Source organism: Podarcis muralis, chromosome 2 (assembly GCF_964188315.1).
Source record: "Podarcis muralis chromosome 2, rPodMur119.hap1.1, whole genome shotgun sequence".
NCBI classification, from domain to species: domain Eukaryota; kingdom Metazoa; phylum Chordata; class Lepidosauria; order Squamata; family Lacertidae; genus Podarcis; species Podarcis muralis.
This window is the reverse complement of record NC_135656.1, coordinates 74705819-74729466: the sequence shown is the minus strand read 5'-3', so window position 1 is coordinate 74729466 and position 23648 is coordinate 74705819. Positions and strand designations below refer to the sequence as shown.

At 39.4% G+C, this 23648-nt stretch overlaps 1 protein-coding gene across 4 annotated transcripts in view; it reads right to left on the bottom strand.

Annotated features, from left to right (window-relative positions):
- Positions 1-938: 938 nt before the first annotated feature.
- Positions 939-23648, bottom strand: part of NISCH (nischarin) — a 34945-nt gene continuing 12235 nt past the window's right edge. The window contains exons 5-21 of one of the 4 annotated variants that reach the window (XM_028718772.2): positions 22726-22889; positions 21228-21323; positions 20264-20359; positions 19720-19872; positions 19227-19295; positions 18732-18917; positions 17785-17913; positions 17163-17276; positions 15280-15388; positions 12609-12727; positions 10898-10953; positions 9103-10416; positions 7919-8093; positions 6858-7011; positions 5673-5801; positions 4974-5135; positions 939-2591 (exon numbers count right to left, since the gene is read on the bottom strand). In XM_028718772.2, coding sequence (XP_028574605.2) covers positions 1963-2591; positions 4974-5135; positions 5673-5801; positions 6858-7011; positions 7919-8093; positions 9103-10416; positions 10898-10953; positions 12609-12727; positions 15280-15388; positions 17163-17276; positions 17785-17913; positions 18732-18917; positions 19227-19295; positions 19720-19872; positions 20264-20359; positions 21228-21323; positions 22726-22889 — 3854 coding nt within the window. In that variant the 3' untranslated portion in view covers positions 939-1962. Of the gene's footprint in view, positions 2592-4973; positions 5136-5672; positions 5802-6857; positions 7012-7918; positions 8094-9102; positions 10417-10897; positions 10954-12608; positions 12728-15271; positions 15389-17162; positions 17277-17784; positions 17914-18731; positions 18918-19226; positions 19296-19719; positions 19873-20263; positions 20360-21227; positions 21324-22725; positions 22890-23648 lie in introns of those variants that run through there. The other 3 variants (XM_028718774.2, XM_028718775.2, XR_013391952.1) reach the window with 3 other exon arrangements.

The window sequence follows — 23648 nt, the reverse complement described above, 5'->3', positions numbered from 1 at the left end:
GCTAACCTCATCTGGAGATCTGTGATTACGGTATATAAAAGAAGGAATTATATGACAACTTGCCTCTGAGCTAGAAATACTTCATCCCCTAGAATTCAAGTGTGCTAGAAACAATTGGCCAGTTTCCTGCTATCTAGAGTGGAAGAGTTCCCCCCACTCCCAAATTCTATTTAATTATATCATGGGAGATCCGAAATAATGTTAGCACAAGAACTTTTAGAGAACTGTCATTGCACAAGTGGTAGTGTGCAAGCTTAATTATCAGAGTATAATCATAACAGCAGTTGTGCCATGTGTTGCACAACCTTTCAGAATTGCAAGACACTTGTATTTAGTTGTTGCACTATCCTAAGAATGATGGCAGTGGAATGGCCGTTGTGCAAGGTCGCTACAACTGGGTATCAACTATTCTTTTTGTAAGCAATATTTCAAGATTTACTTTTGGAAAAGTTCTACATTCCTCTCCAGACAAAATAAAAGAGAGTTTAATGAACACTTAAGCAGTTAGTTGTCCCTAATGTTGCCCATTTCAACTACAGTGGTACCTCGGGTTACAGATGCTTCAGGTTACAGACACTTCAGGTTACAGACTCCGCTAACCCAGAAATAGTACCTCGGGTTAAGGTACCTCGGGTTCAGGATGAGAACAGAAATCGTGTGGCAGCAGCGCGAGGCCTCATTAGCTAAAGTGATGCCTCAGGTTAAGAACAGTTTCAGGTAAAGAACGAACCTCCAGAACAAATTAAGTTCTTAACCCGAGGTACCACTTAAGTATAATTTCACTTGAGGGAACATTTCCCTTCTTTTATTTCCCATTATGAAATATGCGCCTAATAATGTTTGGCATAATTAGTATATCTGTCAGATTATGCAAGAGAAAGGTGGATACCAAAGGAATCATTCTGATCTTGAAAGAATGCAAATTGGCGAAGTCCAAGCATTTTGCAATGGGTTTTTATTGTGTATGCCAGATAGACAAAATAATCATATAGGCTCAGTCCCTTTTATGAAAGCTTCCCCTGGAAGGAACTGCCCATGACTTGGATTATTTGATATGATGGTCTCTTCAGAAATTTTCCTTTTCCTTTGAGGCTTCCTACACAGGGCTAAAGGCTTATTAGAAAGACAAATGCACAACTGACCTGCACTGTGAGCAAAATCATGGAAAGTCAGAAACACAAATTTTGGTTTATTTGTATTGAGAAACTTGGCAACAGAAAAACCACAGTGCTCTGAACTACAAGTATCCTTTGATTTGTTGGCAACAGGGCAATTATTGTCAATCCTGGCCAACCTTTGTCTGCATTAGTAAACTGAAATTGATAACTTTTCTCAACTGTTTTAAAGTGTCCATCGGATGTAACAGTAACTTTCAGTTATAGGTGAATTCTTCCATCATGTTCATGATTAGCAAACAAAATTAAATTTGACACATCATAAAAGAATGAAATGTAAAAATTATAAGGATTATTAAATAATTGTTAGCAGCATAGGCAATAAAATACATCTTGAACAAAGAACATTGCACTTTGACATAGCTCAAGCATTTTTAGTTACCATTATTTACATATCTTGTATAGAATAGCAAGACTGATATATATGTACAAAAACCACAGTGGAAACATAACAGTCCTAATGAAAGTATGCCAAGTATTGACTCCTTTTGTTCCATACAGTTGCCTGGGATGCTTAATAAGGAATCTGAATGTGTACTGTTACATAAAAATATAGTTTAGAAAATTCCAGTTTTAATGTTTTAGCAGATTGGTTGTACTATTAAAACCTCTTCACTGCACAAGGAACTATAACAGCAACACACAGCAAACTTCAATGTAATATCATGTTGCTGTGAAGAGAGTGCCAATCCCTGCTTAATTCAATCAATGCTGTGCTTTAAGTCATAGTCTTCGGGCCTGGTCTCTATCAGCTCTGCAGTAACTAAAATATTTGAAAAAAATAAAACTACCCAGTGAGCTCCAAAGGTAGCTCTCGACCACATAAGATCTCCCACTGCCTAGCAAGGAGAGATATTAGTTTCTCGCGGCTTTCTGGACTTGGGATGAAGACACACCACAGGACCTCTCGACTGCTGCTGCCTTCCTGGGTGACCTGTCCTTTAGGAAAACTGAGGACATTGTCAAAGTGATCAAGGGTCAGGTTCTGCATGAGATCTTGATTCTGAATGTCATCAAAAACAAACGTGAGCGCCTGCGGATACGTCTGATATCCCATGAGCACTCTGTCTAAATCACGGATCCTTCTTCCATCTGCAAGCTGATATTTGTCTTTCTTTGGCGGTTCTTTAGCAAATTCAGGAAGTGGATAACTGATGTAATCCTCATTGAAAAGAAACATATCCGAGCTGGTTAAGATCAGCGTTTTAGGTTGAAGTGAGCTGTTGGATTGAGCAGTCCCTTCTGTAGCATTCACTTGAAACGCTAGCACATAGAGAAGTATATTCAGAGACTGGAAGTTAATCACACAGTTCATCTTCTCTGCTACTAGAAAGGCAAGGTCCCCAATTTCTTCTTCATTGGGATATATGAACTTCACTCTACTAGAATGAATCAGTTCATAATTCTCCATTTTCCCTGTAAGCAGAAATACACAATTGATAGTCTGCACTTATTAAAACAATTCTACCAAGGAAGCAACAAAAAAGTTAGGCTAAAATTCACACAGAATGTTTTTATCTGTAATATTAAACAACAGGTTTTCAAACTGAAACTTGGAGTGATAAGTGGATACTCTGGCAAATATTAAAATAGGCACCAGTGAACTAGAAGTCACTGATTCAAATCTCACCTCTGCCATGCATTCATTAGATGTCTTAGGCAAGTCATTCCCTCTCAGCCTCAGTCCCTCACATGTAATATGATGGCAATCACATCAAGCAGGCCAGTACTATTTTAAGGATCATTGAAATAATGTATGGGAAGCACTTTGAACATACTAAATTACATCACTTTTAAGATTGCAGTTTAGTCCCTGCCCCTTTCTCCAAGATGCTTAGGGTAGTATACATGGTTATTCCCTTGCTCACTGTATCCTCACAGCAAGTCTGTGAGGTCAGACTGAAAGGTAGAAACTGGTCCAAGGCCACCCAGTGTGAGCTTCATGGCTGACTGGGGATCTGAATTACAATTTTCCCAGGCCTAATCAGACAAACTAAGCACCACACTGGCTCATGCTAAGTATCAATAAATTGTATATAACACTTTCTGAAAGAAGTTAACTGCTGATGGTAAACATTTTTGTTGGCCTAACTTTTCAACTTCCTCTTTCATTCTTGGAATTTACTCAGGAGGGGGTGGGGGAGAGTGCTAAAAATGCAGTTGTCAGCATAATCCCATATGCTCCCCTCTACCCCAGTATTTTTTGTGCTTTTCAGTTAAGTTCTATACTTGTTTAGCATTGCCAGAAACACTATTCATACCCTCTCTATACATGCAAAGAAATCACATGGTGCAGGAGTCACAGGATTGTACTACTTGAGCCAGCAGGTGGGGGAAAGCTTCTTGCACATAGAAAAGTATTGCATCAGAAGGCTGGAATCCTTCCATTTTGTATTTTGTATATGTAATAAGTTGGGCTTTTTGCATGGCAGGGACGGAGAAAGAGGAAAATCTAAATGGGTACAGTGTTTAGAAAACTCAAGACAATTAAGGCTATTCATTTCCATCTGCTTTTGCATCTTCCCTTTTCTAACCCTCCAGACTCTACCCAATCACAATTTCTCTAAATCCTTAGAACAGGATTGTTAGAAATGTTCTTCACCATGAGCTTAAATTTTGCTACCCCCCCCCCCATTCTCTCAGTGACTCACATTAGAGGTAATTTTATGTACATGATGTACTGATGGGTGGAATACCCTTTTGTAGTTTAACATAATACACCTGTATCTGTTCTTTTTAACTCTATTTTCATTCAGGTAAAGGAAAAGATCAACAATCAGTGCTTAATGAATACACCTGTTTAGGCTGAACTTCCATACTGATTTCAGGGTCACTGACTGCCTTGCCCAAAGGATTCCCAGCTGAATTCTGATTTACTATAAGACAGGGATGATGTAACCAACAGGAAAATGGCTTAAGATGTGGCAGGAGGTTGAGTTCTGAACCGGATTTTACAGTGAAGAGCTAAATAGTTTGAATACTATTCACACTGGATTTTCAAAATTCAGATTTTCATGCTGCAATTGTCTGGATTCCCAAGTCAAATTAGGGACCAATTAAAACTGTATTGCAAAAAGAAGGATAGCTTGTCAAAGCTACTGCTATGTAGGCATGCCAAGAGTTCAATCCCCTGGCTAAACAATTTGTGTCCATCTGAAGTCACCCCAGACTTACTGAGGAGCATCCAGCAGCTCTTTCTTCTCCAAGTCCACTGCACTCAGGCTACTCTCAGGAAAAGGAAGGGTACGACTGCATGCAATAATTTGGGAAAGTACAAGCTGCCAGAAATCCCTAGGTAAGGAAAAGCGGGCCTGAAGTGAACCTGCCTAGACATGTCAGAATACACTAGCTACCAAATGTATTGGCTTCACAGAAGATTGAAAGCTTAGAATGGGCCTGTCTGTGGGAATTGTTCCACATTTGCCACACTTCATATTCAGGTCTACAGCCCATATGTGTATACTTGGAAACCAGCACCACTGAGTTCAAAGGGACTTACTCCCTAGTAACTGTGCATGGATTGAAGCCTGAGCCTACAATTCTAACAAAAGCTGCAGGTGTTGCCTCCTTTTACATATGTTTTTTTACAAAGATCTATGAAATTTACTGATAAAGAGTTGTCTCCTCCTTCGTCTCAAATTACAAGTTCCATTATTGGCCAAATAATGTGCTAAACACACTGCATTTTCCTTAAAAGGAAGGATCTTAACACATCTAATGTATATTGCATACTCTAGAACAGTATGGCGAAATATATTTATAGGTCCTATTAAGTAAAACGTTTCCAAAAAAAATTACCTGTATTTTTCTTTCCAAATTCAGAGTAGAAGTCTTTGTCCACTGGCTCTGGGGATGGTGTTCTTGCCAGTAGTGAGAGCACTGCCATAAGGTGTTGAATAAAAGCATGAGTGCTATAACTGTCTCTGGTTAGACAAGTTAATATATGTTCAGCTGAACGCCCTGAAAACAAGACAGAATCAAATGTGCTTCAAGTCCTATTACAATTTTGCAACATTTTGTGTAGGTTTCTTTCTGTTTAACAGAGGCTATATGTCCACTGGGCCAAATCTTAGGTTTTTATTAGCAGGGTTTGTCTGTTTCGTTCCTAAACATTCAATACCAAACCTCTGATGAGCACTGCCCCACTGTACAGGCAATACAGCAACAATTCTTTGAAAATCGCACTTTTACCGGCAAGATGTCTCTACTAAAACTAGACATTTTCAGTAAAATGCGCCAGTGTTTGAAAATGTGCAGAACTTTAGCTGTGCCAATGCTAAACTAATGCCAGGCATGCTACAGATAAATCTCATTAACTGAGTATATAAGACCAAATGGTTATGATAAACTGGAACGACAGTATGCAATACTAAATGGTTATGATAAACTGGACTTACAGGCACTATCAGTGCACTGATACTTTTCAGGAAGTCCCCCCTGGTGGGAGGGGAACAGAAGGAGGAAAGAGAAAGGGAAATGGAAAATAAATTTACTTACCAGCAAGTCGAAAATACTGATCAAAAAGTCCAATGTTCACTGAGTGGAGATCATTTAATTTTAGGACCAAGCAGTAAGAGAGATGGAAAGAACTGAATTCATAGTCCAATTGTCCATTGCTCCAAAAATCTGTTAAATTGATTATTGGATAGTATTTAAGAAATTTGGTAATTTTATGAGAAGAAATGTGAAGATCATTTTAAGATCTCAGAAGAGAAGGTTCACTAGTCAGTGCAACTTTTTTTTTTACAAAAAATAGAAATAACCCCCTACTAAAGGTGGAACTTTGTATTGCCCTAGCAAAAATGGGTTCCCTACCCATGTTTGCTGAGGTAGCCCGAGTACAGTGGTACCTCGGGTTACAGACACTTCAGGTTACATACGCTTCAGGTTACAGACTCTGCTAACCCAGAAATAGTACCTCGGGTTAAGAACTTTGCTTCAGGATGAGAACAGAAATCGCGCAGCAGCGGCGCAGCGGCAGCAGGAGGCCCCATTAGCTAAAGTGGTGCTTCAGGTTAAGAACAGTTTCAGGTTAAGAACGGACCTCCAGCACGAATTAAGTATTTAACCGAGGTACCACTGTAATAGCATTTGTAAAGGAAAATAAACAAGCAGCAACCACTGATGCACTCCCTGCTCTCCCCTGCAGACCACTCCCCAATTATATTTTGCCCTTGCAGCTAGCTGCTGCTGGTGGTGGTGGTGGTGGGGGAGATAGCTGAATACAGTCTTGTGGGAAGGGTTATGGGGAGAATTCACAGCTCAGCAAACTTAAGAAATGTATTTCCACCTGCCAGTTCTCTTTTGCAAATGCCTCTTTATCCCCCCTGTATTAGCGTTACAAGAAAAACACAGTGTTCCCAAACCTCCTTGCCTCATGGCATGCAGTTCTGTTCCAAGAGTGGCCTTAAATAATTATTCAACATTGAAAAAAGGTAATGAATCTCCTTTTTGTATCTTCTAACCCCAATGCCATTTTTCTGCACTCGTGGAAAATCATGGCACACACAGAGCTTTTTCTGGGGGAGCGGGGATCCTTCCAAAGGATACCACCCATTCTAATTCATTAGTCAAAATGGTTCATCATACAATGAACGTCAAGAATATGGAAGTTGCTCCAATCTAAAATCACTTGTCCTTGAGAACATTATTAGAAGCCAGGGATTATATATTCTGCCTTACCGAAGTGGCGTTCGTTAGAATGACTCACGGAATCGTCTAACAAGAAGTAAATAGCTTTAGTTGAGAGCAGAACACAAGCTGTCGCTTCCATATCAGGAGCTTTATAAAACAGAACAGATGACCACATGAGATGCCTCAGCTCTTCGTTTTCCACCTAAAATATTGACAACGCAATTAATCAACTATTTTAAGTGTCTGGATGCAGTTTCTTCGTCAATAGTTATAAAATGCGAGTCCTTTCTAACCCACTTCATATTCAATTGCTGGAGAGTATAGCTTCAGTTCGGGAAGAAATTCATACAATCGTAGAGTTGGAATGCCTGTTTGCCACTGGAAATCTTCCCTAGTGATATAACAAACTGAGGACTGATTAAACATGTGGAGCAAGAATTCCTGTGGATCCACATTTTCCTATTGTTTGTGGCTTTGGTTTGCATCCATCAGTATTATGAAATACTCTTTAACATCCAGAGTTACCACCACTGGACCCAAGAGTGTTCCCATTTTCAGACTTTTAAAGTAACTGAGGTGCCCATTAGTTAATACATATACTGTAACAAAGTTTAGCTCTCACTATTGGTGGAAGCGGAATAACAATTTTGATGCTGCTGTAATGAGTGAACCGAAATGGTCAAATCATCATCAACAACAACAACAACAACAGAATATTCACAACCGTTGAGAGTTGTGGGAGTTAGTTCTTTAAAATGCAACTTGTAAATATGATTAAATTTATTGTCCTTGCTGTTGCCTGGTCTATTTGATTTTAGAGCAATAAAAAATCCAATCTATTGCCACATGACCTTATAATATTAATGATAGTAAAATCAGAAGTCATCAGCACTATTTCTATTATCATTTTCTCCCTCCACAGAAAAAACGATTATGTAAGACAAAATGTATCCTGAACATATATTGCGCATGAAAATTCATGCCACCATAAACCAGTTAGTTTTCAAGGTGCTAGAGGACAATTTAGCTTTTTTGCAGCAGAATAGCATGGCTAGACTTCTGGAACCTCTACCATCAGGAATGTCCCTTCCCTGTGTATTGTACAATACCTCAGCAATGCTGCTGTGGAAAAATTCCATAATGGATTTTCCCTTTAGCCCAGCCACATACTGAAGAGATGAAGAGACAGGAAGGTGCACAGGTATTTGGTTCTCTTCAGTAATTTTCTGCACCAGAAATTCAGATGGATACAGAGATGAGAATGGCAAATGTGGCTTGCATAAGCTGGGAACAAAGAGAGATGAATATACACTGTCAGAGGCAAACCCAAATGAATGAAACACAATGTCATTCAAACTTACAGACTCAGATTTGAAAGGAACCTTGGTGGTCAACTAGTCCAATTTCTTGCTTAGTGCAGGATGCAACTACAGACTCACTGAAAGATGATTGTCCCGCCTCTGCTTAAAATACTTCCTATCAAGATCTCAGGATCATGACCCTTAATCCAAGCTGAAAAGTTTATGTTAAAGCATCCTAGGTGTCTTAGCTGATCATAGCTGAACAGGAGCCAACAGTGTGATGCAGTTGCTTAAAGACTAAACAAATCACAAGCTTACCCTTAAACCCATCCCTTTGCCTCCTGCACTTTTATACGAATGACCATACATTAATTGTGCAGTTTTAACACCCTTACACATCTTAACTGTTTTACTTATTGGAACTCTTCCCAAGATGTACACCTCCTCTGTAATATTGTGCAGCATTTTGTAAACAACAAGAGACAGAGGTCATCAAACTGGCAATTTATAGAATACTCGTTGCTCAGTTCACCGCAAGCCTTCTTCACGGACAAGAAGTTCTCACTAGCTCTTTTTCAGCACGTGATTACAACAGGGAGGAAGGTGACCAACTTGTTGGCCCGGTCCCCTCCACCACATTTCTGTCAATTAGCTCTGCAGCCCACTATGCATTTGAGAGCTAAGTTCTGAACTGGGAGCCTGCCACACCAGAGTAGGCTCCCTGTGTGATTTAGATAGAAGCTTCATCTTCCAGGAGTCTAAATCATACACAGAACCTGCACGAGTAGTAGAAGAGCAGCAGAAGTCCAGACCCTGGCATGCAGAAGGGGATGCAGCTGAAAAGCAAAAATATGCCAGAAAGCTGGGGCCTACAGGTTTGTTCCCATCTTCCCATACTGCAATTTTAAACACACATATATGGCTAAATTTTTAAAGATGGCTACTATTATAGCCACGCTGCGATGAGTGATATTCAAAACAGTTATCCTCACCTTGCAGTTTGGCCATGCCTCTTGGAGTCCCAGAGAGGGTTTCTTACAGATTCTGCTTTGAAAATAATTATAGTTTTGATGTCTTGTAAAAGTGTCCTCAGAAGACCATAGATTCTTAGAAAACGGAATTTTTCATGAGGTAGGACAAATACAGCTGTGACAAATCTGCAGCCAACAAGCAATTCAAGCACATGGCCATCTGAAAACGAACCTTCTTGCTGAATAGAATGGCTGGCAGGGTGCAAGAGAACAGAAGCTAGTGGAATCCTGCTCAGTTTGAATATGCTCCTTGCGTTCTCAGAGTCTATGTATTTACCTGGCAGTACATTAAAGTCAACTTGAACGATGTGTAGGTGTTGGGGTGTTAGAAATATCCAGCAGGGATGGAACATGCAGTGGCCCTCTTCGGCAGATTTATGAAATGTTGAATAAAGTGCAGAACAACCGACGTGTTTAGAGGAAGTTTTGCCATCACTGGCAGATTCTAGCTGACATAAGACTTTCTGAGCATCAGCTTTATTACGGCAGAAAAGGTAGGCAGGGAAACAACCCTTTATCTCTGTGTTTTCAGATGAAATGTGATAAAATCCCATAAGCTGGTAGACAAATTCTTGCAAACTTGCTTTGCCACAGTACAGTACAGAACTTGTTAAAGCAGGCGTACAGCTCTGAGAGCGAGACATATGTAAACAGGAATAGAAATCTTGCAGATTCTGAGAGTCCGAAACAACAAACAAGCAGGTATCGCCATTATTTACCTTGAGTGTCAAACATATTTCTGGTATTAAAAAGCCAAATTCTGTAAGGTCAGAATATGGAAAGCACAGTGCTAATTTCAAGGCAGAAAGAATATTCTGGCAGTTTCCTTTGGGATCTTGAGGGATTTCAAATACAGCTACCACACTATTGGTCAAAACCAAACAGGAAGCAAACTGCTTGAGTCCTTTATGAACCTGAATACAAAAGCTCCAGAGAACTTTGACTATGTCATCCGGCTCTGTTTTTGTGCTGTCAGAAGCTATTTGCACAATATTTGATGTAGGGATGAACTCAAATACATTGTCCCCTTCATGAAGCCCCATTTCAAAATAGCCATCTTCAGTATCTGCAACTCTGGAATCACTCAAAAGGTTCCCTGTATTTTGAGTTTCCACTGAGAAAGAGGGTGCACTTTCCACAGCATCTGCTATCAAAGCAGAGAGATGTTGCACAAAATCCTGATTTGTGGCAGTGTACGACATACAGGTGAAAGGCAGGATGACAGTATTAAGAGAGTCGGGCAAGGCATCAGGTTCTTCTTTTGAATGGCCCAAGCTTTATTAAAAAATAGAAAACTATATTAATCCAAGTTCAAAAATAATCATCCTATTTCCAAGTCTCACTCTGGTGTCTCTTCACTACTTAAATATTTAAAATACAAGTATATGTATTATTATTAATTATTATTATATGTAATGGGGCAATGGCATTTGAGATAAAAGTAGACGGTTGCTGAACATAAGCGCAGGTATGCATTCATTCAGCTGGTCCTTACAAACCATTTCGAGTGTGTACAGAGTCCATCCTGACCTCAACTTGCCCCATCTGCATTTTGTGGAGCTGCTTCCTGTACTTCCTGTTTCACACTTCTGCTTTAAACAGGAAGTACAGGGAGCTCCTGGGCAGATGAACCCCCTTAAGTCTTCACAACTTTATTTCTCCTCTCTTTGCAGTGATCTCTAGCAGCTACAAGTTTTGAATGCATGCAAATGTTCAACAGGTAGAAGTGGAAATCAAAATGAAACATCACTCTCACCACATGTGATGGGCATTTTCATATTTGCTGGAAGAGTCCAACTGAGAAGCAGGTACCTTGAAAGAGAAGGGAATCAGAATAAATAAGTCACACTCTGATGCCTCTGTCAAGTTTGCCCCTGGTACTGCACAACTGAAGGGCAGTACATTCTTGCCTTTGCCATCGGCCAGGGGACTAAGGGCCGCTGGGAGGCTGCTCCTGCTGACTCCCAAGTAGAGAGTAATGGACAAGAGGGAGTTCAGACGGTCCCCATGCATTGCATGCAGCTGCAGGGAGCTTGCTTTGCCAGTGCTTGCTGGAAAGAACACTTACAAGAACTTTGTAACTAAGAAGTGGGGTCTCTTTGCTCCTCCCTTCCAATCACTTTTCTTTTTGTGTTTTTAAGATTGTAAGCCTGAATCATTGATTGCTTTAAGAGCAGGAAAAAATATTAAAGTGAAGAAACAAACATACAAAAGGAGACACGATAATCTAGTAAAATGTGGGCCTAGTCACATAACAACCTTAACATAGTTCAAAAGGTTAATATGGCTCAATAACTACCGTATTTTTTGCTCTATAAGACTCACTTTTTCCCTCCTAAAAAGTAAGGGGAAATGTGTGTGCATCTTATGGAGCGAATGCAGGCTGCGCAGCTATCCCAGAAGCCGGAACAGCAAGAGGGATTGCTGCTTTCACTGCGCAGCGATCCCTCTTGCTGTTCTGGCTTCTGAGATTCAGAATATTTTTTTTCTTGGTTTCTTCCTCCAAAAACTAGGTGCGTCTTATGGTCTGGTGCGGTTTATAGAGCGAAAAATATGGTAGCTGAATTGTGGGCTATAATATGGTTGCCATACGTTCTGATTATCCCAGACATTACTGGGATTTCAATGGTTTTTTTGTGTTGTCACCGAAAATGGACAATGTGTCAAGTTCTTTGGCATTATTATTTTTTTTTTTAAATGTTAATTTGTTTGTGTCCGGATTTTCACTTCTTGAAATATGGCAACCCTAGATAACCTGTTTAACTTTAAAATGACTTTAATAAGCATCACTTGGCTATCTGGAATAGCTAGTGATTGCACTGAATAGTGCTTTCCCCCTTTAAAGCAGAATGGCATGTATAGGCTTTGTTGTTCTTCAGTGCAACATGGCAAGTCAACAGGTAGCTCTTTGCAAGTCCTGATAATTAGCTGATCATCCACATAGGAACCCTGCAGTCATTGTGATGCCAGGATACTGACAACTGGGTGCATCGGCTACCTACTTAACTTTGCCTATGAGGGAAGTTGAGAGAAGATAGGTTCTGGCCCACCAAGCAGATATAGTTCCCCACCCTTGCTATAGGTAGAAGACATGCCTGCTGAATTGCTTATCATTCAGTGAATACAGCCGATTTCCTTGTATCAGGAGTTTACAAGCAAACCTCAGGAAAAGAAAAATTGTTTGCTTTTTTAAAATAGCCATCGTATAGTTTCCTCATGTCAATTTTTGCATCTGTCTGTCTGTCTGTCTCTCTCTCTCTCTCTCTCTCACACACACACACACACAAATACAAATTCACTAAAGCAGAAAGATTATCTAACATATGGACAGCTATTTGAAATACGTTTCCAGTCAGCCATCTTGCTGAAATCTTATTCCAGTTTTCTCAGACATGGCATTCAGCTTTGAGTGGGCTACAGACTTAGCTGGTTTATGACAAAAACTATCTCAGAAAATGAGCCATTACCTGATTTCTGCTTCCCAGGCCGGGTGTTTCAGAGCATCTTTGAGTAACTGTATGGCTTGTAGGAGTCGAACTACTTGATGAGAAACTGCTGGCTAGGACTGTTTTTCTAAAAGTTATTTCTAGAACAGATAAAAAAACAGTTCTTGAACACCACTGATGTAAAAACAAGCAAATGTGATTTGAAATATACTAAATAGTATTAACTTTCACATGCTCTGAGAAAGAAAATGCATTGTATTTCAAGCATACATTTATACAATGTCATCCTGTGCTTGAGATTAGTTAGAGAAATGCACATCCATCAACTAACATGCCTATTTGACATACTGATAATTTAACAATAATTACTGAATATGCAGGTTCATCAGAAGCTTGGAATCTTATTACTTCCCACCCAGGCTGCTGCATTTATGCTTGACGGAAGCAAATGATCTCTGTCTTCCACTGAAATAACTGGGCTGCTGAAATGTGTGAAAGGCTTGGACTGCAGTTCAGATTGTTTCAGATTTGAAGTCATTTAAATAATTTTAGGTCATTCAGATCAAAATTAGGGAGGCATCCATTTGTCCACTGCATTCATCCTTTTCCCTATTGCATATGTGAGCCCATGTTTGGAGTTTTCCATCACTGCCCCAACTGTCCCATGACTGGCCAGCTGGACTTCCAGGAGGGCTGTAAGAGGAGAGTGCGCTCAGGGAAGGAATTCATGTACTGAACAAGGCTAACTGGACTGGGTATTATATGTATTTCTTTGCAGCTCTCTTCTATATTTAACCTCAAGCACTCAAGAGAACAATAATTGTTAAAATCAGAAGACAAATGGAAATATTTTTAGCTGTCAATGTTTTTATAGTAATCGTGGCCATACATTCATGTGAAATGATCCTTGGTTATGGTATGAAGTAAGGCTAACAGCCTAATTCTGTGTTTGCTCAGAAGTGAGAACAAATTATTACAGTGGGATGCGGTAGCTTACTCCTGTCTTAACAGAATAATCATAAGCACATTTATTCAGAAGCAAGTCCTGCTGAAGACTGCTTCTCTAGTAAATGTGCTTAGGATGGCAGTCTAGAAGTGTCATGTAATTTAGTTTCAGAATTTCTTTTGTATTTCCTATTAATTTGCAACCAAAAAAATTAGGTTTTCAAACCCCTTAAAATTTTGAATGTGTAACATCACACATTGATAATTTCTTCAACAGAAGACCCCTACAGTCTACCTGTTCATTATGAAAGAAAAAAAAACTATCTACTGAATTCTGACAGTAGTTAAGGAAGCTGAAGAAATATTTGTGCTTTTCTGTTTCCTGTAAAAAATATTTAAATCTTGGATTTCCTGCAAAAAGGCAGTTTTCCTGTAACACTTGATATGATTAATACTTTATGGAAACAGATGGTGTCACAAAAACATCAGCAGTTGTTTCAGAAAATAAAATGGCAGAACACATGTCCATCCTTGGAAGTTTCAACCCGAAAGACTGTTACAAACAGGGCCTCCGGTTTTCACGAAGAGATCTCTCCCAGCTCCACCTAGAGATGCCAGGGACCTCCTGCGTGAAGAGCTGAGGCAGGTCACTGAGATATGACCTATTCCATATATATATGTCCATGACTTTGAATTTTGGCTACACTGATATTTGAAAAAGAACCTGTGAAAACTAGCAACATTAAAAAAAAAAACCAAATGCACATAATTTTGGAGGAAATGTCTTGTACTGATAGAGGATAGAAAACAAGGAAAGATATTGCAACGACTTGCACATACAACATTTGGATATTTCCAAATTCCTACCACAATCTTCTTAGTGTTTGAAGAAATGTGGTAAAATGTTTTCTACTTTATATTTTATTTGCTTGCAATAACCTATATAAATAAATTGAAGTATATGCCTCATTTACTGCTTATGTAGTATTCTCAGCACGAGTAAGGTAAAGGTAAGGTAAATTTAAAGGACGCCTGGATATTTAAGTCCAGTCAAAGGCAACTATGGGGTTGTGGTGCTCATCTTGCTTTTCAGGCCGAGGGGCCAGCGTTTGTCCACAAACAGCTTTCCGGGTCATGCGGCCAGCATGACTAAACCACTTCTGGCACAACGGGACACTGTGACGGAAACAAGAGCGCACGGAAACACCGTTTACCTTCCTGCTGCAGCGGTACCTATTTATTTACTTGCACTGGCATGCTTTCAAACTTCTAGGTTGGCAGGAGCTGGGACAGAGCAACGGGAGCACAGCCCATCACAGGGATTTGAACTGCCGACCTTCCGATCAGCAAGCCCAAGAGGCTCAGTGGTTTAGACCACAGCGGCACCTGCGTCCCTTTCACCACCAGTAGAGAGTTACGGGCTGATGAGAACACACAAAAGAGCCTGGTGGATCAGGTCAATGGCCTATCTAGTCCAGCATTCTGTTCTCACAGTGACCACCCAGATGTCTGTGAGAAATCAGCAAGCATGACTTGAGCACAAGAGCACTCTTCTCCCTGTGGCTTCCAGTGACTGGTATTCAGAAGCAATACTGCCTCCAACCATGGGTATTTGATCATTTGCCTTTGTGCTTCCACTGATGTTGCCAAACCCCATTTCCCTGGAAAGAAATTCATGTATATCAATGCAGCCTAGAAAGGCAGAACCAAAAGGCCTGGGCATGCAGCATGATACATACATGATTACCTTGACTGGAGCTGACAGGACGAGGCAGAGAAGGAGAGGGAGGATGTACAGAAAGAGAAGAACAGTTTGATTTTGAACTGGCAGCAGAAAGCTTGGGATCTTCAGGGATCTGAGAAAGAAAAAACGAAGGGCTGGGAACAAAGGCTACAAAGCATCCCTATCTTGAATGAAAACAAAGACAGATTTGTTAGCAAGCAGTAGGGCTCTGATAAATTAGATAATTTTAAAGCACAGCTTCTTCGCCATAATACTGGATGTTGGCAATGCTGCATTAACAGCACTTAAGATAAATTTAAAAAGTCAAGTGTATGAACACAAGCAAATTATCCACCTTTCAATGGACCAATTAGCTTTAGTACCAGAAAGAAAACGTTAGGAATGTTTTCCCAAGAAGCTCCAAAGTAAAACCCAAGAGTGAGAAGAAACCCATCAGTAACTGTTTCTTCCTATGGGCAACATCCAACGTTACTCATACTCAAAGCAGACCTAGTGAAATTCAGGGATGCCAACAAGATTCCCTGTGTATGGAACACTGGATGTGGATTGGGCCCCCTGCATACACACAACATGAATGCAGCCTACTGAAAATAACTGCTGCTTATGTGTGTACATATATAAACTTAGCCTATCCTACCTCGCAGGGCTATTGCAAAGATAGAAAGGGTTGGGAGGGGAATGTACACAACCATGAGTTCCCGGGATGAAAAGCAAGATACAAATATGCAAAAAGAAGAAGCAACCAATACTCTAAGCATGTGCAGTTTCACAACTCCCAAAAAACACAAAACATTTTGACAACCTCGAGGAACAAAAAAAAACCGTATCCATGTGTGCTAACAGTACAATCCATAGGAATTCTAACTTGCTGAAGCTGTGACGTTCTGGATGATTTTATAGTTGTACCTGCAGACTCATTTTGTATATTCTATATTGTTGTTTTATGGTTACTGTATATTAATAAGCAACAGCCCAGCCAAAACAAGCAGACCAGTTGTGGTTGCGTGGAGGGACGTGGAAAATCAGGAGGCAGGGGGGAAGAGAATGACAACGACGACCTTGCAATATCACAATTTTTCCCCAGTAGAGAGTAGTTTGATGTGGGTTTTATAATATAACCAAGACCACAGCCTGCCGCACATGGAGGATCAATACTTCTTAGGGTTTAAATTAATATTTACCACTAAGCAGATAAATAAAAAACTGTGTACTTTACATGTAGATCCCTAGAGATTTACATCCCACTGAAATATGTTTAATACCCATTGTTCAATATTTTTATTATTCTTTATTTGTATTTCATTTCCTAACCACCTTCATCTGTATAGATCACAGGGGCACTCCTTCATGTGTGTCGCTCCCAAGCCAGTCAAAGCTTTATACACCAATGTAAGCAACATGGTAGCCAATAGGCGCAAGTGAAACTCCCAGAGAACTTGTGTTCTATGATTCATCCCTTCTAGGAATAGCATGCAGCAAACCTGCTATGGCATTCTGCACCAGTGGCATATTCTGGATCAGATTCTGGGCAGCCCCACTATAATCTAGTTGTGCTAGAAGTTGCAATATTGCATGCTGATCACATTCTACGAAAGTTTCCCATCTCCTCATAGCTGTGCCAGTGGGGCAGGAAATATGCAAGCCCTCAGGGAGTCATTCTCATAATTCTAAACCATGATTTTGCATTATGTCCAAACACTATCAAGGAATGTCAGCGAAGTGAGGGAGAAGATATTGTCTAAATGGAAATTTCAGTATAGTGCACAAAGAAATGTCTTCAAACAGGCCACCACTTCCACATAATTTGATACATCATCTTGCCTCCTTCCTAAAAAAAGTTTAAAAGCATCCTATTGAACAGGTTTCATTATCCATCCATCTCTCACCTTTTTATCAGAGTTGTTCATTCTGCATTTTGCATCTTTTGCTTTTTGAATAGCCTTCAACACTTCCACAGTGTCAAGTTCTTTTTCAGTGGTCACAGTATAATCCAAACAGACCTGAAAAACCAAGGGACCAATCATAATAAATCTTCTACAATAAAGCAATTTGAATCCCATTAGCTTACCCAGACAATATTAAATCAATGCAAAAGTTAAAACAAAGCCTTTAGAACTCAAGTACATATAGACAGACATCTCAACTTAAGATTCCTGCTTATCATATGAACTACCAGTAGTTAAAATTGGCAAAGCATATTTTAAACACTGGAATAGCTAGCCCAGTACTGTCAATCCTGAGTGGTAGCACCTTTTTAAAGTCTCTCACACAGGTCTCTCCTACCACTGCTACTTGATAGTATAGTTAATTGGAGATACTGGGGATTGAATTTAGGACCTTTTTCATGAAAAGCTTGGGCTCTATCACTAAATTTTCATGTTGTGGGTCCTACTCGTTTTATCAAGAAATTTTATCATATGTCACACTGCTTCTCAAAAAAATGTGCTGCTTTCACACTGTATTATACAAAAGAAAATCTCATCAAATGTTAAGTATGAGAACATTTACCTCTGAGGCTCTGTCCCCAAACTGAGCTAGCACTTTGGTCCTGTAATCAGGAATAATACTCAAAGGATTGTTGGATAAGACAACTTTTTCCAAGCATGGAAGACCGCCTATATTCTTTATTTCATCAATCTGAAAAGCAAAGGAATAAAACATAAATTCTTCCATATATTATTTTCTGATTGCTCTCTTTATAGTGATAGGCTGCAGATTGTAACTCTAAAACAGTTTATTAAAAATCATATTCTGTGACAATAATAAATCAGAAGATATTTGCTGGTTCTGCACCAAAAGAGTGCAGATTTATGACTATGAGGGGCTAGGGAGACTGGAGGAATGGGTGGAAACAGGACTGAAGATTCCATCCAAACAAAATGAGCTTTTTACAAAAGGAAGGAAGGAAGGGCATACATTTCAATAACATACAATAATAAATAAATAAATAAATAAAGTGAAACAATACAACTGAAGTAAAATTAAAATTAAACATACTGTGCACACAAAAGCTAATTTGGGTAGTTTCATTCAAAATCCCAGAAAATAGTTGATTATTGGGGATAGTAACATCCCTCCCATAAATTTTCCTTATTTTATTTTATTACATAATACAAATGTTTGAAAGATACAGGACACAAACAATGGCTTGTCTGTTTGACATCATGTGGTCCACAAATGAGTGGAGAAATTGCCATTGCAGAGAGATATAAACTGAGCTTTTTAGTAGACGGAAGCTACACAATAAGGTTAGAAATTTGCTCTCTTATTTAGAAAGGGGAAATAAAGATGCTCAGGATTCCATGGAGATGAACAGGAATCAGATTGTACGATTTGCAGTATGAGACCATGCTGATTTCTAGACCCCCAAAATAGTTACACATATTGTTTAACACTACTTTTTTCAGTCAGTAAGACTTCTAAGTAAACATGTATATGATTATGCTGCATAATACCTGGTCCACTTTGTTGTTGCTAAGATCCAGGTTGACTAAAGAATAGAGTTTGTTGAGGCCATTAAGTCTTTCCAGATGATTCCCTGCTAAGTTCAGTGTTTTGATATTCCCAATTTTGGTATGAATACCTTCTAGTGTTGCAAGTTTATTGTAGGATAGATCCAGATGAACGAGGTTGTACAGATGCTACAACAGAAAACAAGCAGATTACATGTAAATTTAATAACATTTGTGCCATAAATTGACACCCCGAGGCTTTATAAAGTTGCTATTCATACACAGCAATTAAAGCGGTAATTCTATACAATTAACTTAATGGGCCTTATTTCTGAGCAGACATGCATACAATTGCAATGCTCACTTCCAAAATTGCACTGAAGACAGACTTACCAAGAGAAAGGTAATCAAGCAGGTTCAATATCAAATCATAAGCAAACATTTAAGGAACTAAACAAAAATACACACTATAATATTACCAAAGATGTCAAAGCTAACCTGTAAGTTTTCCACTAGTGGTACATCGTTGTGGCTTAAATCAAGAAATTCTATCTTCGGCATAAGTTTCTAAAACAAAGGAAGAGTAACCTTTCAGTGTGAATACTGAACACTGTTTGGAATCAAAACAACGACATGATTAGGGCTATGTTCCCAAAGGAATTTAGGAGTTCAATTTCTCAAGCAGAGCTCGAAGGCCACAAGGCACACCTCTTTTGAAAGTAAGGGAAATTTCAAAAGCAGTTTGCAATATAGTATAGCTCTCTGCAGTTCAACGGGGAAAATACAATTAGGCATGATCTTTGGCAAAGGTGTTCAGAAGCCTTGATCATTTTATAGCATACTATGGAATGATCAAGGCTTTTGGGCACCCCTGACAATGTTCAAAAGCCTTGATCATTTCACAATATGCTAGCATCAATAAGTAAAACACATATATCACTCACTTTCTTTTAAAATTTGTCTGAATACATTTTTAAAAATATGGTCTTACCACAGATTCATCAATTCGAGCTATGCTGTTGTGACTCATATCTAAGGTTGTTAAAGTTCTCCATGTTGGAATAACTGCGGTCACGGGACAACTGGAAGGTGCACCCTCTGGCTCCCACTGGTCAAATTCATAGGCCTCAGGAACTAGGACCTCCTGTTCAAAACACAGAGGAGAACGTTGAATGAAATTCTTTTTATTTCGACTTTTCTCCCTCCCCCAAAGAAGTTTTAGCCTTGTAAACCATTTCCCCTCAAGAATTATTATATGCAGAGATAAATTAAGCCTACATTTTAAAAGCCTGAGTTGTAAGATATTTCACCCAGAGTACTGTATGCAGTCACACTGCATCACACTGATTTTGGTGGGGTTACAAGTATAAATGCTTAGGGCTGAGCTGTAAAACCATCTCATTAAGACATCTCACAAAAACATGCTTACATTCATGCATTCAAATTCTGAATATAACTTTGCTACTTTGTGAACAGTCAAAAGCTGTAAACAACCGCCACAATATAATTGCAAATGGTTAATGTTTCAGTCTTACCATCATTGATGTTGCTGAGAACTGAACACTCAGTGTAGCCAAAGTGTGCTTTGAGGAGGTCAGCCCTTTAATAACCTTTGCGCCACAGTGATTTATCTGTTTGTTTTTTTATCAAAAAGGGTATATAAAGCAAAATGAAGATCATCAGAGAAAAGCAAAATTCCATTTTTTATTACTGTACTACTACAGCTACTCCTTTAGTTCTAGCACACCCAGTACCAATCTACCATGTTGGGATAAAATCAGCACCACAACATATAAACAATAAAAATCGCATTACTCCATAAAAATTATAACCCAATACTACAAAATCCAATATTCAACAGCAAACATCAACCTAAGCGGATAAAGCACTGAAATGAAGTTAATATAGTCCAGGTGTTTGTGTAAATAGCTGGGTCTGTGATGAAAACATCTCATCCAACAAGGACTGAAACTGATCCCAATTAACCTAAACAGACCGCGCACTGGACACCGTGCCACACAAATGCAGCATCATAGTACAAGCAGATATGGGCAACTTTTTTTCTCTAAGTGCAGGTGGTCAAAAGTTCCACTTCACTTCTAAGCCTGATCTCAATAAGCTCTTTATCACTTGGAACAACTTTGCTAGATGACATCTCAAATGCTGCAATGGAGAAAGCAAAATAAGATTTTATTTGCCTCTCAACAACATGTTTGGTTGGATATGCACTATGTGACTTGTGCTCCCTGCACTCCAGCTGCTGTCTGGCCTTCTGAAAATTAAAGAGGCTTATGGGCTCCATAGCACTGAGAGTGAGTAGGCCAATAAACCCCTCCATCTCCAGGTTAATATTCAAGTAAGCAACTCTATCAGTTTTCAGGACAATTAATGAAGGTCTTGCAATATTTCAAAGCTGGGACCAAAAAACTCAGACATATATTGCATGCACAAAGACCCAGTTTTGGTCCTTGGCTTCACCAAACTCTTTTTCAACTATACCTGTATCTGATGAAGAGATTTAAATATTGATAGGTCAAAAGGCAAAAGATGTTCCTGAATGTTACTGGTTCCCAAAGGTCCACTTGTGCCTGTTATCTAAAGACAAAAATTTAAGATATTGCTAAATTAAGTACAAATTATGATGAATAATCCACAAGTGTTTACTGGCAAAAATAAAAAGGCGACTTTTACTGCTCCCAGGACCTATATTCAATGTAATATCATGTGACAACCATCTAAAGATGCAGCACACATATGCAGCTAAAACAACACTGCCACCTTGTGCTTATATTTTGTACCATATGGTGTTTGAGTTAAAAGACTCTTCTTCATGGGCAAACAGACTCAGTATTTTTAAGGAGTGGCTAAAACAATAGCCTGTGCTGGCCAATACAATCACTCAAAATATATTGGATCTTCATATATTTTTCTTTGAGGGCTCTTTTCCATTCCTGGTGTTAAAATGTTTATATTAGAACATATTTACCTGCAGATACCAAGAGAAAAACTGGGCAAATATATCAAAGTGACAGTTATTTGGTTTGCACACAATTAAACATTTAATGAATGGGCAAAATATAATATCATCTGAAGTAGTTGCAGAAGTCATGGTAAGACCACCAATATTTCAATACGCCCAGGTGCTCCTGTCCCTGTATAGGAAATATAGTGAATCAAGGGAAGGTAACTGCAGTGAGGCACTGATCAACGGCCAGACAGGAATACTATGCATTTTGATACCAGAGTTTAAGAGATCTATCATGTACTTTTACAAGGAAATAATGGGCAAGATACGCAGGGCAAGAATTGGACATTAAGAAATGACAATGGATTTGTATTAAGGAACTATCAAGTTTGATTTTTTTAATATACTTTTTGTAAACTACTTTGAGGTTTGTTTTTACAATCAAGCAGTATATAAATTTTATGAAAGAAATAATAAATGTACTATCAACACACTTAAAAGAAAAGTATTTTAAAACTCAGAACCAATGGAATTTGACACCATATAGATTGAGCCAGATTTGTTTGTCAGCATGAATAAATTGTTGGGACATATAAAGCAGCACGGGCAGACTTTCTAAATATATTTTGGGACTGTCCTATAATCCAGATTGTTTGGATTACAATCTGGAGCCTAGACAGGGAAATGATATATATTACCATTAGAACCAAAGCTGTTACTATTGGGTTATTTAAAGGAATCCATTATTGATGGTGACTTGGAAATGGTAATTCTTCTCCTTACAACTAGCAATACTTGTAAAGAAGCAAACAAGGGGGGAAATATCACTCCACCATTTTCAGAATGGCTTAACATAATATGGAACAGAGCAATACTATCCAAATTAAAATACTGTATTACAGAAGAATGAGTAGAAAGGTGATTTGTGATGTTTTCGAACAATCTTCAGGACATTATTCAATATTTGCTTATTGCAATCATCAACATGTAGAATTTATTTCAAAATAAAAAAATGGAAAAGAACACATTTACCTTTAAATATTTGAGTCTACACGTGAAATCCAGAATGTGACCAAGATCAGTTTTGGCATCTCCATTTGCACATGTTGGCTTTCCCCGACGAAGCTGTTGAGTAATAGCATATAACTGCAAGGGTGTGATATTAAAGACCTCACCAGCCATAAGTAACTGCTCTCCTGAGAAACAAAAATAAGAGATTTGGCAAGCATTCACCAATAATACTGGAAGAACAATAAAACAGAAATGCTACAATTTGCCTTATAGATGATTGCAATCTTCTAAGTCTTTTTCCATTTCTGACCAGAATTGGCAAAGTTTAACTGGGATTTCTATATACAGTGGTGCCTCGCAAGACGAAATTAATTCGTTCCACAAGTTTTTTCTTCTTGCGAGTTTTTCGTCTTGCGAAGCACGGTTTTCCATAGGAATGCATTGAAAATAAATTAATGCGTTCCTATGGAAACCGCCTTCAGACCAGGTCCGGGGACACTCTGTCCCCCGACCTCTTCTGAAGGCTGGGGGGGGGGACAAGGGCTTTTCTTCCCACCCCCAGCATTTTAAAAAACCCCGGGACAGCGGAGGACTTCTCCGCTGTCCGGGGCGATCTTAAAATGCTGGCGGGCGGCATTTTAAAATCGCCCCGGGACAGCGGAGGACTTCTCCGCTGTCCGGGGCGATTTAAAAGCCCCTGGGAAGGCAGGCAGGGGGGACAAAGACTTTTGCCCCCAGCCAGCCTTCAGAAGAGGTCCTGAAAATGTCTTTGCTCCCCCCCCGCCTGCCTTCAAAAGCCGTCCGGGACAGGCTTCGCGGACCTCTCCGCAAGCAGCGGGAGCGCTCCGGCTGCTTGCGGAGAGTTGCCAGCATGCCGAAGCCTGCACACGTTGAGATCAGCGCGCCCAGGCTTCGCGGACCTCTCCGCAAGCAGCGGGAGCGCT